The sequence below is a fragment of the Ochotona curzoniae genome, unplaced genomic scaffold (genome assembly GCF_017591425.1).
Source record: "Ochotona curzoniae isolate NIBS_2020 unplaced genomic scaffold, NIBS_Ocur_1.0 scaffold_3890, whole genome shotgun sequence".
Classification (NCBI taxonomy): domain Eukaryota; kingdom Metazoa; phylum Chordata; class Mammalia; order Lagomorpha; family Ochotonidae; genus Ochotona; species Ochotona curzoniae.
In genome coordinates this window covers 31,545,205-31,563,998 of record NW_024467115.1, presented here as the reverse complement: position 1 = coordinate 31,563,998, position 18,794 = coordinate 31,545,205, and the positions used below count along the sequence as shown (strand labels likewise).

General features: G+C 43.9%; 1 protein-coding gene across 1 annotated transcript in view; it reads left to right on the top strand.

Moving 5' to 3' along the window:
- Positions 1-18,048, top strand: part of RGS17 (regulator of G protein signaling 17) — a 35,008-nt gene extending 16,960 nt beyond the window's left edge. Inside the window, exons 2-4 of the mRNA XM_040965442.1 lie at positions 5,960-6,049; positions 7,153-7,387; positions 17,860-18,048. Of these exons, the coding sequence (XP_040821376.1) occupies positions 5,960-6,049; positions 7,153-7,387; positions 17,860-18,048 (514 nt within the window). The remainder of the gene's footprint in view (positions 1-5,959; positions 6,050-7,152; positions 7,388-17,859) is intronic.
- Positions 18,049-18,794: the final 746 nt, after the last annotated feature.

Genomic DNA, 18,794 nt, shown 5'->3' with positions numbered 1-18,794 from the left:
CTGGTGCTTTCCCAAGCACATTAACAGGAAGCTCAACTGGAAACAGAGCTGGGAAGAGTTGAACCAAAGCCACTATGGGATATCGGTATTGCAAGTGTTGGCTTAACTTGCTGTGCCACAACACTGGCCCCAAGAACAATCAACTTTTGTAAACAGACTGAATGGGTAAGATCCCACAGCCAGCTCTGTTGTATAAGGAGAAGCAACGTTGCGTGGCTAATATGAGCAGGAATGCAGAAGTAAGGAGATGTAACAGTCTCTGTTATGACGGCTGATCGTTAAGTGTCCTGTAACTCAACCTTGGGACTACTCGCTCCCAAATACGATGATAATTAGCGATAGCAAGTGCTGCGGCTTACTTTACAGGACTTGGGGGGTGAAAAGAAGTAGTAAGGTCAGGTGTGAGCTTACATTAACTGCATTTATATTAACTGATTTATATTAACTGCGAAGTAGGAGCCTCCATGATCTCCAGGTTGAAGCAAAGAAGCTGTATGCTCAATTCAGAATCGCCATTTGTAACGTTTCCAGTCTGCCCTTACATGTAAGCGACTGTAATCCTTTGCCTTACTGTCACACATTCTTATTGCTTGTTGCTCATCCTTGAGAAGTAGGTTTCAACCATTATCCCAATTAAGAAGTGGAAAAGGACAGCAGAGAAAGCCCGTGGCCCAGTGAGGTGTGCTCCACGTTCAGAGTGGTCTCTTGACCGATTGTCTAAGGTGCTTCCCTGCCTTTTTTGGAAACATATGAACTATCCTTTTGGCTCTTTGTTTATTTCACAACTCTTTGCAGCTCTTGGGCACAGTATGCCATCGTTATCCCTCTGCATGGTTTCCCTTTGGTTAAGTCTCCGTAACCAAACACCTGCTCGTGTTCAGCCCGGTGTGACCGCTGCGTCCTCTCTGAGGCCATTCTCCACTCCGACAGGCCCGAGCTCACAAGCTGTACAGGTGTGTGACAACACCGTGGACACGACCCTATGTGAGTGCTCATCACACTGTCACGTGACATGCACTCACCTGCGCCAGAGCAGAGCCCGTGTGCGGCTCCTGCTTCTCATCGAGGCATCACTGCGTGAGCCAGCTGTTGGGCCTGTTTGGCAAAATGGCTGTGAACTGAATAAAGCTGTGGTATCTTGCTGTGATATTTTCGAATGGGGAAAGTCAAAGGTTTAGAGAATAATCCTCAAAGTCCTTTTCAGATCCTGAAGGATGTTGACTTTGTTTTTGCCACAACGCTGGGACATTTGAGCTTCAAGCTTTTAAATAAGACACGTGTCACAATGTGAGAATATTAAAATGCTGGCTGTCACTGCTTTGAGCAATGGCCGTGGCTCCGTCTGAGGGTCCGGATGTCACACTGTGTTACGTGTAGGTGGACTGTGGATTCCTAGGTTGAATTTGTTGTGTAATTACATGTGCTGTTAGGAGCGGCCCTCTATGCTGGAGTTACCATGCTTACTGCAAAGAACCCATCTTATTTACAACCATTTAAAGATTCTTCCCAAGAATTGATCATTCCAACGTGGGCCTTACAACCGTGATCCAAATCAGTACGTAAACCCTTCCCTGCCATCCAGGCAGTGTTTTCGCCCCCTCGCTGTCCACCTGCCTTGGAAGCAAACAACCCAGTTTTGTACAGAGAGAGAACCTGTTTCCTGACTTTCTGAAATATACCATATGTTTTTGCTCCCTTCTCAAAATCATCATTCTTTAAAATCCCCTCATGTGATTTTAAATGCTTATTGCATTACATTTAGGCTAGGCTATTGGCATTGTTCTTTCATGGGCTGTTTAAGCTTTGATTCCAGCTGCCACAGTGAACACGGTGTAGTGTTGTTTTAGAAGTGGAATTGTTGCGCATACTCAAGTGAAAACAAAGTCATGTTTTGGCGTGACCCCTCGCAAATACGACTGGTCTTTAATGTGGAGATTTTTTTCAAGCATACAGAATATGTACATTTTAATCTGGAACACATATTTCCAGTCATGTATTACCCTAAAAGAATCCGTATTATTTAGAGCAAGAGCCACCAGCACGGGAAGCATCCACTCACAGCCAGACAGGCCAGCAGTTCACGCCTCTGCCTGCTCCTCCATCCAGTCGGTTCCTTGATTATTCTCTCCATTTCTCTTCATCTGAAAATACCTCCTATCAGTGACTATGGATGACTGAGACCTTGAAATACATTTTTTAAGAGCACTCCTGTAGCACAGCTTGTTAAAAGGACAGGTTGTTCAGTTGCTGCAAGGCAAGATTTTGTCTCAGTTTAAGCATGATACAAATGTGGATGGTTAAAAAAAGTACTGAGCGGGCCCAGTGCTGTGGCCTAGCGGTGAAAGTCCTTGCCTTGAACACATCTAGATCCCGTACAGGAGCTGGTTCTAATTCCAGAAGCCCCACTTCCCATCCAGCTCACTGCTGATGGCCTGGGAAATCAGTCAAGGATGGCCCAATGCCTTGGGACCCTACACCCGCGTGGGAAACCCGGATGAGGCTCTTGGCTCGTGGCTTCAGATTAGCTCAGTTCCAGCCATTGTGGCTGCTTGCAGAATGAACCATCGGACAAAAAAATCTTTCTTTCTGTCCTCCTCTCTGTGTATCTGCCTTTTAAATAAAAATTACAATGAATCTTTTTTTAAAAAAATATTGAGGTGCCAGTGCAGCGGCATGGCAGGCTAATCGTCCATCTGTAATGCCAGCAATCCAGATGAGCACCAGCTGGGGAGCCATGTCTTCCACTGCAGTCCAGCTCCCTGCTTATGGCCTGGGAAAGCAACACACGAACGACCCAAGACATGGGCCCTGCACCTGTGGGGACCCAGAGGAAGCTGCTGTTTCCCAGCTTCAACCCAGCTCAGCTCTGGCCATTGCAGCCATCTGGGGAGTGAATCAGCAAGTGGAAGCTCCTCTCTCTCTCTCTCTCTCTCTCTCTCTCTCTCTGTGTCTCTCTCTCTCTGTAACTCTTTCAAATAAAAATATCTTAGAGAAAAAATTGAGTGGCTGTCATGTGCAGTTCTGGTTCAATTGTGTGTCCGTGTTTTACCATCTGTGGGAATGACAGACACAGATACAAGCCAGTCTTCTATCACCATTACGCTAATATGGTAACATTTGGGATGTTTGTAAATAGCACAGAAATAGATAGTGGAGCCAAGATTCACGTTCAGGGAGTTGTGATTCATCTGTGCGGATTTCAGAGTTGTCACTCCTCAGAAATGGCATCATTGGAGAACAAACTTCTCAGAGACGTTGTGTGAAAGGAGCTGAGCCTGCACTTCGTAGGCAACACTGTGTGGGAAAGAAACAGAATCGGTCTCCAGGATGCTACTATTGGATCCGGGCGAGATATTTTGCAAGTCTTTTGATAGTGCTTTAAGGTGTGTGTATCTATACACACACATATACACACACAAATTCAACAAAGCTGGCCAGGGGCCTGGCACAGTAGCTCAGCAGCTAAAGTCCTCACCTTGAACACGTCTAGATCCCATAGGGGTGCCTGTTCTAATCCCGGTGGCCCTGCTTCCCATCCAGCTCCCTGCTTGTGGCCTGGGAAAGCAGTCAAGGACGGCCCAAAACCTTGGAACCCTGCACCTGCGTGGGAGACCCGGAAGAGGCTTTGGGCTCCTGGCTTCAGATCAGCGCAGCTCTGGCCATTGCGGCCGTTTGGGGAGAGAATCACTCAGAGATACTTTGAGAACTTAATGAATCTCCTGTAACACTTATCTGACTCGAGTTCACAGGAGCAGAGAGAACCGCAAGCACACTCCCACAGCCGCACACGGAAGCCTGATCAGCACTGCTCCCCGAGTCCTTCCGCCCAGCCAAGGTCCACTGGAAGCTTTTTTCCTAAATATTTACTTATTTACTCATTTGTCTGAAGAACAGAGTGATGAAGAAAGATCTGCCATCCACTTGTTGATTCCCCAAATGACCTTGACTGGATCATGCTTATACAAAGACTGGAATGCATCGAGGTCTTTCATGTGGCTGGGTGGAGTCCAAGACATCGGGCGTCATCCTCTGCCTTGCCAGGCATATTGGCAGGGAGCAGGGAAGGGCGCTCCCATCTGTGTGATTCCACATCAGTGCACCTGCCATTATCCTGCCACACGCTCTCCGGAGATCTTTGTTTCATTGTTACATTATGTCTCTTGCTTGTGGCGTCCTTTTTCTGACTGTCCATGTCGATTTCTGTTGGACTCTTTCGTCCAACGAGCCCAGTGTTCTCCAGTAAGTTATTGCCGTCTTCCTTTGGCCGCAGGCTGGCCTGTGCGTGGGGCTCCTGCTCCTCTCATTCTCCCCTTTGCCACGCTCTTTCCAGCCTCACTTCTGCATCCTCAAAGGAAAGAGTGAATCGAGGAGACGTTGTTTCTGTTACTCATCCCAGACTTTCCCGACTCACTACTTGTTGGACGCTGTCTCCCTGCATGTCTTTTTTTCCAGCCCGTATTTTGGGACACTGTTTGCATTCACATCGGTGGTAAATAACCAGGAGATCTATCAGAGGGCTTTGTTCCCAGTAGGTGATCAGAAAGAATGAAGGGTGCTTCCGCAGAGCAACATTTAAACTCCAACAGTGCCACGCGTATAGTGTTCTGTTTGAAAACTACCTACTGTGCCATTCACTTGGCTCATTTGCAAAATGGAGATAATAGCATGAGTGCTTAATGAATGGCATGTGGGTCATAACAAGCACTAAAAAGTGAATCTTTCCATTGCCTCTGATGGACCACATCAATGGAAGGATGGAGAACTGAAAGAGATCACCTCTGAACTTTTCATGCTGACAGATGGTCAGGAAGGTCATCTTTCTGACAAAAGTATCCATTTCTTACAAGTGATGCCTGGCAGTGAAGCCCTCTTCTCCAGCTTCCTTCAGATCCGCCCATGAGCGACTGCCCTGTGTGTCTGGCCCACACCTAGAACCTGCCTGTTGCAGCTGAAGGGGCTGCCCAGCCTCTGCTTGCCTGAACCAGACCACTGAAATTCTGGGGTACCCACACCCATAAGCTTGGCCTCATTTGTATAATTTGGTAGAATTCCCAAAATGTATCCCAGGAGACAGAGATCTTTCCTATCCAGGTCTAAACTTTGTACTTCACAAGACAATGGAAATTGACTGCCAGGGGTGGAAAAGCTAAAGATGCAATCAGATTCAAGTCCAACAGCAGGAGGATTAGTGGCTGGGCAAAGGACAGAATCTGACGGTGCAGCTGCTCTGTGAGGAAAGATAGCCTGTGTTAGATTCCGAAATGTTTTATCCTCTTAGTTATCAGTGGAGAAAATCGATAGAAAATGAACTGAATGGAACCAACCGAAAGTCAAAATGAGGTCCCATTTAAAGAGCTAACACGTAACATACACACACCCACACACTTTGCTCTTAGCTCGTGATTACGATAGAGTGGAAATGTGGCCTTTTGATCCTCTCACATTTTACGTGTTGAATATTACGGTTAGTGGCAAGGTAAGCCTGTGAATATGGAATAGATTAAATTTACGTCTGTGTCCATATGGTTGAAGATAGAGAAGGGAGCAAAGGCAGTCGAATTGTCTTCTTTAACTGTGTCCATGGAATGCATTAAGTCTTTTATCTGTCACGATTTAAAAACTTTAAAAGGAATAAAGCAATGACATCTGTGAAAAACCGCAGCATATGCTCATTTGTCTAAGCCATTTCTAAGTAATTCAAATTATATGGTCAAAGTCAGAATTTATGATGATATCCATTTTTAATACTCTGATTTGCTTTATTATGTTAAAGTTTTCTATTTTGTTTATCAACATGGGCTTGCCGGCCATTTAAAAACCATAAAGCTGTTTTTGTCTTTTAAATATTCTCAGAGAGTTGAAAATGAAATCTCCTATAAAATGTTTTTCCTGAAAACGCCACTCTTTTCTTTAATGCACAAAATTTCCCTTGACAAAATAGTGTTGTGTTATCTTACAGCCTCACCGTCCGGAATGAAGACAGAGGGGACAGTGCAGGGAGACCCACACACACCACAAAAATGGAAAGCATCCAGGTCCTAGAAGAATGGTGAGTGTGGCCAGCGCGCTGCGCTTGGGTTTGGGTTTCCGCGCTGTCGGCTGAGCGCGTGAGCATCCTCTCCCGCTCTCTGCTGTCCCGCAGAGAAGCTCAGGGAAATGAATGCAAGTTCAGTCTGGGAAAGCTGACTTTGTGACCTCAATGGCCTTTCATTCAATGTCTCTGCTGGTCGTGGCATCAGCTTAAATGTCATTCACATAGATCTTTCTCTTTCAAAAAACAAAAATTGCCAAAGATGCTTCGTAGTAACTTAGAAGCATTATTAAAATGAGAAGTTAAGTGAATGAAAAAAAAAAAAACAGGCACTATGGATTGGTAACAAATCCAAGTCAAACAGCGGGCCTAAAGGCTAAGAAAGATGTACATGACGTCATCGGCCAAACGTGCTTCAGGGAGAATTTTCATGATGTGCAACAGGGAGAGGGAAAAGGAATTTGCAGGTTCCGTTCTTCCACTTCTTTGAGGAAAAGAAAATGCAACAATTGCTGATGTGTCTTTCAGTACAATCGCCTTTAAACATTAGCACTGATATCGTTTGCAAAGCCCCTGTGTCGTCATAAAAGCCTTCGACTTCTCAACAGTGATAACTCCTCAGAAAAACCCTTCGTGTTTTGGGCAGTGTGTCGTAGATACACACCATCCAACTGTTCTTGTTAGGCCCAGTGACACATGAAAAATGCCTGGCGAAGACAAAAATGCCCCGTGTATGTATAACTGGGAAATTGGAAGCTGTATCAGAGGCAAAGAAAAAATTAGAGGCGCTTTCCACAGTCATTTCCAGTCTGTTTCTGACTACTTGTGTCGTTAGAGCTCAGACGCTTCCAAGCTTCACCCAGGATTTACGAGGGCTGGGTGCCTGTCGGGCACAGCTCCTTGCTGTGTGAGCGCTGCGCCCCCTTCCCCGAACTCCTGCCTGTGGGAATGTTGGTCCACATCCAGAACCAACTTTCCCAGTTTGGGCTGGGATTTGACCAGATCTGACCTGACTGAGTAGTCAAGTAGCGACCAGCAGGTGGCAGCAACCGAAGACCATCGCTGCCCGGCCGGCCTAGGTCACAGCTGCCTGATAATGAATTCTTTCTTGTCCTCTCCAGCCAAAACCCGACCGCGGATGAGGTCTTGTCCTGGTCTCAGAATTTTGACAAGATGATGAAGGCCCCAGCAGGGAGAAACCTCTTCAGAGAGTTCCTCCGAACAGAATACAGTGAAGAAAATCTACTTTTCTGGCTTGCCTGCGAAGACTTGAAGAAGGAACAGAATAAAAAGGTGATAGAAGAAAAAGCCAGGATGATATATGAAGATTATATCTCCATATTGTCACCGAAAGAGGTAAAATAATAATAGTAATAATAATAATAACCCTTTTGGCGGGCCTCTTCACCCTTAGAAAATCCCAAGGAGACCCCTGTTCTGAGTAGTGCGTGGGGTGTGGCCAAGTTCAAGGTCTCTGGATGGGACTTCAGCTTTTGTCCTGAGCTGTCCTGATCATTTGCTCTGGCTGAGTCGTGTGGCAGTCCATGTGCTTTTCAGAACCACCCTGATGGAGCCCGTTCCGGCAGTTTGCTGGGGCGGAAGCTACCAAGGACGAGGGAGGACTTACTGGCAGGCAGTGATTCTGCCAGCTGAGGCCCGGCTGGCTTGGGTGACACACTGCCCCAGCTTGTGGGTGAGAGGTGGATTCCTGAGTCCCTCTCAGGACTGGATTTTGAAAACAGAGCCCAGGAATGTGCACGTATAACATGACCTAGGGGCTTGGCAACAATGGCATAGCTCTCAAAGCTTCCGATTGCATTTTTACGGAGCTAAAGAATAGACCTTCACAGTGGCTGTGAATCCAGGGGCCAGATGGAAATGGAAATGATTTTACTTATTCTAGATTCTCTGTTTTAGGAAGTATGTGCAAGCTGTTTTTCTGATGATCAAAATGTACTTACAAAGAACACTTGTAGCAACCAAATCTCTTTTGTACGCTAACTTTTGAAGAAACAGGTTTGCACTTGAACGGACCAAGAGCCGGGAGTTGGCTACGCTGGGTGAGGGCGGAGGTCCGGCCGCGTGGAGGACCCTGGAACTCTGGGCAGCCGCTTGCTGCGGATTTTAAGGCACGCGGGGAACACAGCGGCTCCTCCAGGGCCTTCCCTTTCCCCACAGCAGCCTCTTCTTGCCTTTATATCTCAGTAGAACGACTGTGATTTTTGTCTATTTACATGAATGTTTAAATTACACAAAAATTACCTGCCCCTTGCTCCCAGAACACACCTCCCCCTCCCCATGTGCACTGCACGTTGCTCAAATCCCTGGTGGCTGAGCTGTGGCCACTGCTGCTCATCCAGGGCTGTACATGGCCCATCCCAATCCCTCGGGGCTGCGCTGTGGCCACTGCTGCTCATCCAGGGCTGGACACGACCCACCCCACCATGCCTCTCACTCCTTACTTTGACAGCTGCGCAAAGACTTCGTGTCTGCTTTGGATAGCTCTAGATGCTGTTTAAATCTGGAAAAGCTATCCAGGTCATTTTGTGTCTAAAGAAACGTAGCTGAAGAAATGGTCCATCAGGATAAAGTGCCATTGGCGTTTCAGATAAACCAGCAGCAAAGGCTCTACAAATGACAAGCCTGCTTCAGTTAGATACACAACAGATTGATTCTTTTTCACTATTATTATTATTATTTTCTACAGGTGCAGGAGAAAAGGCATTCATAGAAACGAAACAGGAGATTTTTTTTCCAACAATACGTTTTGTTTTTCTAGCACCACTGTAACTCTACATGTTATAAGTTTATTCTTTAGACTATTGATTACCCCGATCTCAACATCTATCAACCTTACTGAGCTTCAGTTAGCATAATCATTTGATTCTCACTTTTATCCTAAAAATGCATTATATATGACAGGCAAATAAACCAGGTGATTCAAATGTCCCCAAAGACATGGCTTTCTTGTCTATTCATTATACAAAGCTACAGTGCTTGTGGAAATGACCCCGTTTCTCTCCTCCAGTTATACGACTGTATCCAAGTGCTGCATCTCCGGCCGCCCTCAGCCTTTGCTTTGAATGGTGGATGTGTCATTTCAAATCAATGGCTTTCCTGTTGTTGTTTTTCAGGGGGAAAAATGCTCCCCATGTTAAGTACATGTAGAGACTTTGTTTTGACCATTATCCTTTTTTTTTATGAAGATTTATATCTTTATTTGAAATGTAGAGTTACTGAGAGAGAGATGCTCTGTTGGTGCATGGCCTGAAAGAGCTGGGCCACCGGAAGCCGGCAGCCAGGAGCTCCACTCACATGAGGTCCAGGCGCTTAGACCATCTTCTGCTGTATCTCGGGGACAGTGGTAGGGAGAAGGGTTGGAAGCGGAAGAGCTGGGAGCTCCAAGCAGCCAAGCCGGTGACGGCACTGCAGGAGGAGGCCTCTCTGGCTGTGCCACAGCCGGGGTCCCGGGCTCCATGTTCTAAGTTTTAGTTTTTGGGAGGATTCTCACACTTTACTCACAGCTCCTGACTTTCACATGTCGCTGATCAATAGAACATTGTGCAAGACTTAATTTTCAAAACAATTTACTAGTAATTAGCTATTGGTGAAATATAAATATTATATTCTGATTCTTTTAATAATAGTTTGTTTCACCACAGTTCTTTGTTGTAAACATGAATCTTTACTAAAAAGTCATTGAAATATTATTTCCAATTCAAAATAGTACCTTTTCTAAACTACAAAAACTATTATTACTTAGTGTAATAATCAGTATGATTCACTCTTTAAATGTTTCTAATATTCACATTATGACTAAATATCTCAGATACACCAGAGGAAGAACCGAGTGAAGTTTCAATCTTTGTTATTTTAAACCTTTGTGCCAACATGTCGATAGCAGTTGAGATAGAATATAAATGATTGGGTTGAAGGAAGTACCTTTGCTTAATTAACTGCTCGCTTGCCTGTCAGAGTACATATGATTGGTATTTGATAGCAAAACATATATATATAAACCCCAAAGGATTTTCAGCTATAAAAGTTTAATTGTTGGAAAGGTTTTGCTTGAAGGCAAGTGTTAGGTGTATTTTCTCTTGGGCCATATTTAGAAACTTGACTCACGAATGTATTCACAATCTGACACATGTGTTTAGTTTTCTGAGCCTTTCAAGTCTTGTAGCTCACTGACCTTTCTTGCAAAAACTTGTTGATTTCTTTCTTTTTCCATTTTTAAATTATATTTTTGACAATCTTTACATAATTAATTAGAGTAAAAAGGTTCAAGGGTTACAAGAAAGTGGGTCAGACTATTATTTCCACATTGTTTCCTTCATGTATCTGAGGTAAAGGGGGATATTAAGGGAGAAGCCCCACCCAGTCTCCCACTCACCCCAGGTCCCTGATGTGGGGCATGCTCCGAGGGTCTTGCTCAAGAGGTTTTGATAGTTCAACAGTTATGAATTGCTGCCAATCTCGCCATTCCAAGCACGATGAGGTCTTTGAAGAATGCACTGATTGACAATAGTCCATCATAGAGTCTCTGTTTGCTCAGTATTTCGCTGCCAACATATAGCTGAGGTGGTTGATTGACTTGTTCTGTCTTCTGTCTTTTCATGGTTAGGGTTCTGAGTCCAGAATTTTCGATTGGGGGGATCCCCAAAGAAACTTTGTCTGAGGTGTTCCCAGACCAGATTCTTGTATGTACTAGCAAGTACAGGGCCTGGCACAGTCCATCGCCCCAATCATCTGGTGGTTGCAATCGCTGGGTTGGTTGTGTTTCCAGCCCTGTCTTCCACTAGGACCAATGGGTGTTGCAGTCCAGCCTGGTTCTGCCCAGCACACACTCGGCCCTCACATAAACCAGTGGGAGCCTAGTCGGAGTGATCTGCAATAACCTCCATCACGCCCTCCCCCTAACCTGGTTTGCCAGTATGTTCAGCAGACTAGTCCAGTCTGTCCCACATCCCATTCAGCTCTCATACACGGCAATGAGCATTGAAGCCTAGCTCCATCTAACGAGCTCCACTATCCAGCCCACACAGATGTTGTTGGGTGCCTTTCGGTCTAGCCACCCCAGCCCCTGTCCTAGTTTTTGTGCCCTCCAGGGGGAGTGATAACCCTAGAGGGATCTTGTTGATTTCTAATCAGCCACAATAGATTACTGGTGAACTGAGTTAGTTCCATCTGCACCTTGGTTTTTCACAGTGAAGAGAACAGAATCTTGAACAAGATGTGTTCAGAGCCCCTGAACTCATGTTCAAGTGCACAGGGTTCTAGACCCGGCTCTGCATCAGTTTCATTTTGTGGCCTTTGATAAATCACTCACCTCTTGGGCCACAGCATTCCGTTAACTTGTTTAGAAAAACACTATAATGGAATGGGCACAGCAGCAGCTGTAGCTGCATGGCTCTTGGGCGCCTCTCTCCTAACGCAGCTCTCAGCACTGTCCCCGGGAAGCAGTCAGAACTGAGGCCTGGTGCTCACAACTTAGCTTTTCTACTTCTCAAATTCTGTAACTTTTATTTACTAAGACCATTTTTGGAGAAAATGAACCTTTGAATTGATTATAAAGTGATCATAGCTTAAGAAACTGAAAGTGATCTGGATTTTGTAATTAAGTAAGTGTCGTTCTTCACTAAGCTTAACTTCCATTGTACCTTTGTTAGATTGGATGATGATGTACATCTGTGCTATGTGCGAATAAAGTCTGCCTCTTCAGTATTACTGATACGTACATAACACTTTTCCTTAAACTGCTTAAGCCAGTGTGTAGAAAATTTTTTTTTTTTTTTTTTTTTTATTTTTTTATTTTTTTTTTTTTAAAGATTTATTTTTATTATTTTTTCATTGGAAAGGCGGATATACAGAGAGAGGAGAGAGAGAGAGGAAGATCTTCCGTCCGATGATTCACTCCCCAAGTGAGCGCAACGGGCCGATACTATGCCGGTCCGAAGCCAGGAGCCTCTTCCGGGTCTCCCGCACGGGTGCAGGTTCCCAAAGCTTTGGGCCGTCCTCCACTGCTTTCCCAGGCCACAAGCAGGGAGCTGGAAGGGAAGCGGGGCTGCCGGGATTAGAACCGGCGCCCATATGGGATCCCGGGGTTGCAAGGCGAGGACTTAACCACTTGCGCCACCGCGCCGGGCCCCAGTGTGTAGAAAATTAAACTTCATGGCTTCAAGAGCATGTTGCTTATATTTGAAACTGTCTGTGCATTATATATTAGTGTCCAAGATCAACTCAAGGAGGAGAAAGCATCATTTCTGTTCTTGGTATAAAGTACATTCTAAGAGGAGAAATGGCCAAATTTTAAATTTTAAAAATCCAAAAAATTTACACGAAAAGTACCATTTGTTTCAAACATGAATTTTTGTTTAATTATGTCCTCTATTGAAAACAAATGAGGACCTGTAAAAGGCCATTGAAGATCAATGGCTTTGCTGCACACTGCACTTTGCAGCAAAGCCACAGCAAGCTGTATCTGTTAAATATTAAAAAAATAACAAAATGAAGAGCTTGAAAAAAATATCTATTGAAAGGGTGCTATCAGCTATAAGCATGGCTGAGAAAAGAAATAAATAAAAATCCTAGAAGTATAGCATTTTTCTGTGGATGAACAAAACCATGTGCTACAGAACTCCTGAGCAGTGACGTCACCATTCATCAGGGCTGTAATCTACCTGCCCCTTGGCACCTGCATGGCACTTGGAAACGCACTTCAGTGTCCCGAAGCCTGGGCATTAGTTTCCTGGGTTGATGACATGGGGAACGCGCTGCAGGCTACCAAGTCTGTGGTGGTACTCATGGTGCTTTAACAGCTGGAATAGTCTGTGACCTCTGGCTTCTTTGTAAATGTTCAGTTAAAAGAAAAATGTTATAACACCGATGAGCACTGAACTCACGTAAACCTCACACTTAGGCAACAACCAGATGGACTCTGTGACAGAATGCATTAGAATGTGTGCCTTCAGGCACAACTGTGTGTACATAGCACTTCCAATAATTTAGGTCAGATTTTTCCAAGCACATTTTATCAGGCATATTTTGCTGTTTATTTCTTCAAACATATATTTGGTATTTAATGAGTTAAGCACTTTTACAAGATGTATTTATTATTTATTTATTTGAAATTCAGAATTAGAGAAAGGGAAAGAGAGAGTCTGGTCTTTCATCTGCTGGTTCACTCACTCCCCAAGTGGCTGCAATGACCAGATCAAAGCCAGCGTGAAGCCAGGAGCTTCCTCTGGGTCTGCTCCTTGGGCAGCAGGAGCTCGGGCACTCAGATCATCATCTACTGCTTTTCCCAGGCTCACTAACAGCAGATGGGATCAAAAGCGATGCAGGTCCCACATAGAGGTTTTACCCACTATGCCACAACGCCAACCCCAATGAGCTCGATATTGACAACACGAACACAACAAAATAAACTTGGAGAAAAGTCTATTTAAACATATTTATGGAGCATTTCCTGTAAGCCAGGCACTGGGCCAAGTGTCAGAATGATGTCTAACCAGACAGACCTTTATACTTTAGAAAGTCAGGAAAGTCAGATGGAAGACCCAGAAGTTGAAGTTGTGGTGTTATCATGTGGGGAGGTGCAATGATACAGCTGAAAGTAGAGGCCATCAGGACGATGCCTCTGAGAAGGTGGAATTTAAGCTGATACAAAGCTTAAGACATGGAGTTTGATTTTTAAAATATGTCAAAAATAAATTCAAAACATATCATTAAATGTGTATTTATGAGAGAGAGAATGAGTGAGTACTCCCACGCACTAGTTCACTCCTTAAGTGCCTAGAGTGGTGGGAGACTGAATTTGGGAAGCTAGAACTCAACCATGTTTTCCCCGTGGGGATAACAGGAAGCCAGCTGGTTAAGCCATTGGTACCATCTCCCAGTGCCCACTTCAGTGGAAAGCTGGAATCTAGAGCCAGAGCAGAAGGCTCAACTCAGGTCCTGTGCTGAGGGCTACTAATGTTCAAACCAGTGTCTTCATGACCAAGCTAAACACCCATGGCATTGGATTACTGCAAGTAGCGTCCACGGGCCTTAACTTTGCTGCTCACAGATACTGTTAACACCTGAGTGTCACCACATTATTCAACCACAGCTTTCACTTCAGATTTCACTTCAGCTCAAAGAGGTAGAGGGACCCTATCTGGCAGCGAATATAAGTCCCTGATCTTCAGATTCCGCTCCTCCAACCGCAACCTGCTGAGGGTTCTTCCCTTGCCCAGTATCTTCTTCAGCACACTACTGCAGAATTCTCTAGAATAAACATGTATCCTCAAACCAAGTGAAAAACAGTGACTTTAATCACATGGCTGAATCCTCCCCACAAACACGTGAGCTTTCTCATCTAGACCTCACCAACAATTTTGTTGTTACACTTTGTTCTAAGAGTAATCTTAAATCCATGAGATAAATCCAACCAATCTTACTTGTAATCTATGTTTGCTTTCTGTATACTTGTTTTTAGCACAAGAAGATTCATGTCTAAGTGAATGCGTGGTAAAAAATATATATATGAATTGCTAAGAAGTTAGGTGTCTCTTTAGGTCTATGAAATACAACCCAGGAATACTAAATTTAGTTACTGTCAGAAAATAAAATCTGCAATGGTAGAAGTTACGCTCAGTTAAGAGTTTATGTGGACTTCTAAAGGAAAAAGAAAAGAATCAGAATTTTACATGGAAAAGAACCCTAAATAAAGCAAGTTTAGAAAAACCAGAAAGTGGAAAAAATGAGAGGAAAAAAATCATGACATTAAAATCAACATAAAATTAAATTAATTAACATATTGGAGAATCTTCTGGGGGGGGGGAAAAAAAGAGTTTCAGTGAAAATTCATCGTTTTCAGCATAATTCTCCCTAAGGTAGTAGAGTCAAAATTTCCATTGCATCTTGATGGCTACAACAAAAAGACATAGTCAAACTTGGTATACTTGCTCCCAGAAATAATTTTTTAAAGGTATATATATATATATATATATATATAAATATATGAAAGCCAGAATTACAGAGCGCTTCTCGCTCCCCAGAGCAGAATTGAAGAGCTCCTCGCAGGTCTCCCACGTGGCTATTAGCTACTGTCACAGCGGGTGGCTTTCCCTGCCCTAGCACGGCACAGAGGCACAGATCTCTGGAACCATCCCGTCTCCAGACGCCGGATAAGAAATCTACAAGATGAACCACTTCGTATAACTGACGTAGCCCAGGTTTCCAAGCCGCGCTAGCAACATCTCTCTGTCCCAATTCTTCTCGCTGTAAGTGTGTGCCCTTGCTGGAGCCTTAGCTCTGATTGCATTTCTCTGAGTCTGTGGCCTTGCCAGGGGGCATTTGTATTACGCTTGCCACTTCTCTTCCGGCTCCTCTCCCCTGTGGGGAGGAGTGTTCCCGGCTTGAGGAGACCGTAGAGTCACTTAGGTCTGTCTCAACTTCAGCGGCTCAACACTGCCAACATTTTGAGCAGTGCTAACGCCGCCAGTTTACGTGATGTTAGGTCGAACAGAGGGCTCCTGTGCCCTGGGTCAGGGTGAGTTTTAAACTTGTTTCTGTGGTGTGCCCCTTGCCTCGCTACACTCCGCAGGGAGCCTGGGGGAGAGGCAGTTTCCTTTCTCCAAGGATGGTTCTTAACCATGGTGCTGAACTGCCTGTTCCCTCAGGGCTGGTTCTTTCCAGGGAACTCCCCATTGCTGGATGCATTGGACCTCAAACCCGGTGGATTTACAAACCACCCAGACACTGTGAATCCTGGAGTGCCTGTGGCTCAGGCCCGGGCTGGCGTCCGGCTCCCCTGCCTTGTACAAACATGTCATGGGGAAAGGACACATCTTCACAGCCATGGGGTTCATCCTTACTTGACCTCCTTTGATCAACAACCTTGTCAAGCAAACCATCAGATACTAAGATAAATATCATATTTTTAAGTGGAAAAATGAAAAGGTAATCTTGTTACAGATCACTAAATGTTGAAAACTACTACTCTGTATTTTGCTACCATCTCAAAGTAGTAAAACACTTTTGCAATGAGTGTTCACAACGCTTAATAATAATTCTGGGTATCTATTAATATAACACGATTATAGCTACTAATAAGAAAATGAGATAATCATATCATTATTTAATAACTAAATCATTCTCTTACCTTGTTTCTCCATTGGAAAGACAGGTTTTCTCAAGTTGGAAAGGAAGAACAATATTTACAAAAACGATTGAGTGTGTTGGGGACGACTTTACTTACTATACATAACCTTGCATGTCAGGATACAAGTCAGTTTAACTCCAGTGGCAACATTTTCCTCTTGAGTAAAAAAAAAGTTTGCAAATAAAAATCTTGAAAAAAAATCTAGATTTTGAGTCACTTTGCACTTAATGAGGACGTCAGAATATGGCAATAACAGAAAATAAACACTGCATAATCCTTTTCCAGAGCATTTTTTTTCTCCTCTATTAAAGAATTCTCAAAGACTATATACAGTGCATCTCAACGTGGTTATGATGTCCTGTGTATGAACAATCTAGTGAAACCGCAGAAATCAGTGTTGTCACCATCTTCTGCTGACAGATGTACCAGCAATTCCTTGTCAGTCAGCTTAGCTCCGTTAGTCTGTGGTGTTGGGGACCCTAAGGTAGTTAGAGGGGGAAAATGGGCGATCCAATCATGAAGTTTTCAGGCACCAGACTTGGCCTGAGCAGTGGGTGGGAAGCATGATAAAAGGAAACACACACACACACACACACACACACACACACACACACGAGCTCTAGCTCTTCCCCCAAATATACTCTCATTGCTCTTATTGGACCTTATTTCCCTTTCCAGCACGATGTGCCATTTCCACCAGGGTTAGCATTCACTAAGAGGGGGAAGTGAGACACAAATCAGTTTATAATTTAATTGCTGGGCACTTCTCAAAGAACACCATGTGGACTGTTACAATGTGCATTCCAAATGTTGGTTTTATTTCTTATCTCCACTCTCACATCAAACAGTTATTCTGTTTTGTTGTTAGCACTTTGGGTGCGTCTCAGTAGGACATAAGACTTGCAGACTCTGTTGCATTTCTGCCTCCTCAAGTCCTTGCACTTGCTTCATTTCCTGCTTCTGCTACAGTTGAACCTGTGGGAAGCCAGTAGAAGTATGTTAGGTTTTGTCAGGGAACTCTCCTCTGCCAATGCATGCTTACCTTGTAACCAGTAGAGTTAACAGAATAGGAGGAGGCTGGATTCATATTCTGCCGCAAGAGTTCTGTGATACCTCAGTTTTATCTTTTCAAGATCTGTTGTGTTTGTTTTTCCAACTTGGAAGGCAGAATGACAAAGAGCCAGAAATGCATCCACTGGCCTGCTCCCCAAAGGCCCACAAAAGCCCTGGAATTCCATCTGGGTCTCCTGTGTGGGAAGTAGAGCCAAAATTCCCTGCTGTTTTCCCATGCACAGCAGCAGGAAGACGCAGTGCAAGCAGATCAGCCCTAGGAGCAGCAGTCTGACGATGTAGGCATTGCCAGAGGCATCCTCACCCACTGCGCCACAACTCTGCCCCTGGGCCATGTTTCTGACAGTTGTCCAAAGATTCTGAGTGGATGCGCAGAAAAGTGAGTCGAAAGAAGTCAAGCTGTCTGTGAACCGGATGTCCGGATGAACAGATTAACTTCCTCTGGAGGAAAAAAGAAAGCTATAAGCTTATGCAGCCTTGAAAGGATGACCTCCAGATGCCCTGAAGTTGTGTTTAATCTCTTAGTTTCTCTGCAATGTCACAAACCTACAGTTACTTAATCAAGGTCTTATGAAAATGATTTAATGTATCTGCTCTTATTTCTTTTTAGGTCAGTCTCGATTCTCGAGTTAGAGAGGTGATCAATAGAAATCTGTTGGATCCCAGTCCTCACATGTATGAAGATGCCCAACTTCAGATTTATACCTTAATGCACAGAGATTCCTTCCCAAGGTTCTTGAACTCTCAGATTTACAAGTCATATGTTGAAAGTACTGCCGGCTCTTCTTCTGAATCTTAACTTTCATTATAAGGATGATTCTGGAGGGCTGGGATGGGAACTGAAAGTAGTTTAGTATTCCTCAGGCTACTGTGAAAATACAACCATTATGGTCTTTGTCTCCATTTTTATCAAGGCTATCCATGGTTACGTTTGGAGGAAATATGACAGAAAACAATGAATTGCCAAACTCAGTTTGTTTTACATTCACTCTACTTGCAAGCAATCTGTATTTGTAGTCCTATGAACAGTGTCCTAGTGTAACTCCAGAGACTGCATGTGCAAAGTAAAAACTGCTTCATTTGCCACGTAGCTGTTGTTAAACTTAATCCAATCGCATAACTTTTCTGTGTATCTAAGGACTTTTGTGCAATATGGTCTTATAATCGCCAAAAACTGGCTGTGATTTGCATTTTTTATGATAATCTGAGATAGACAATTTTTACAATGTAACGATTGTGTTGAACATACTATCTACTGTGTTGTTCCATACACTAATTTTGAAGCCGATGGTTCTGTAAATGAAAAAAGAGCTATTTACCTGTTTGCTGGAAATTCCTTATGGAGGCCTCTGCTGGCCGATCACTGCCAAAATGGTGGCATTTTCATTAAGATGAGTTTGCTATGTTAAAAAAAAAAATCAAGAAGAATAAAAGCACAAAACAATTTGAAAATATCCTATCTCAATGACAAATCAAAGAATGATATTGTTTTTTTAATTGTAATAGAAGTAAATGAATCTATGTATATATCAGATGTCCAATACT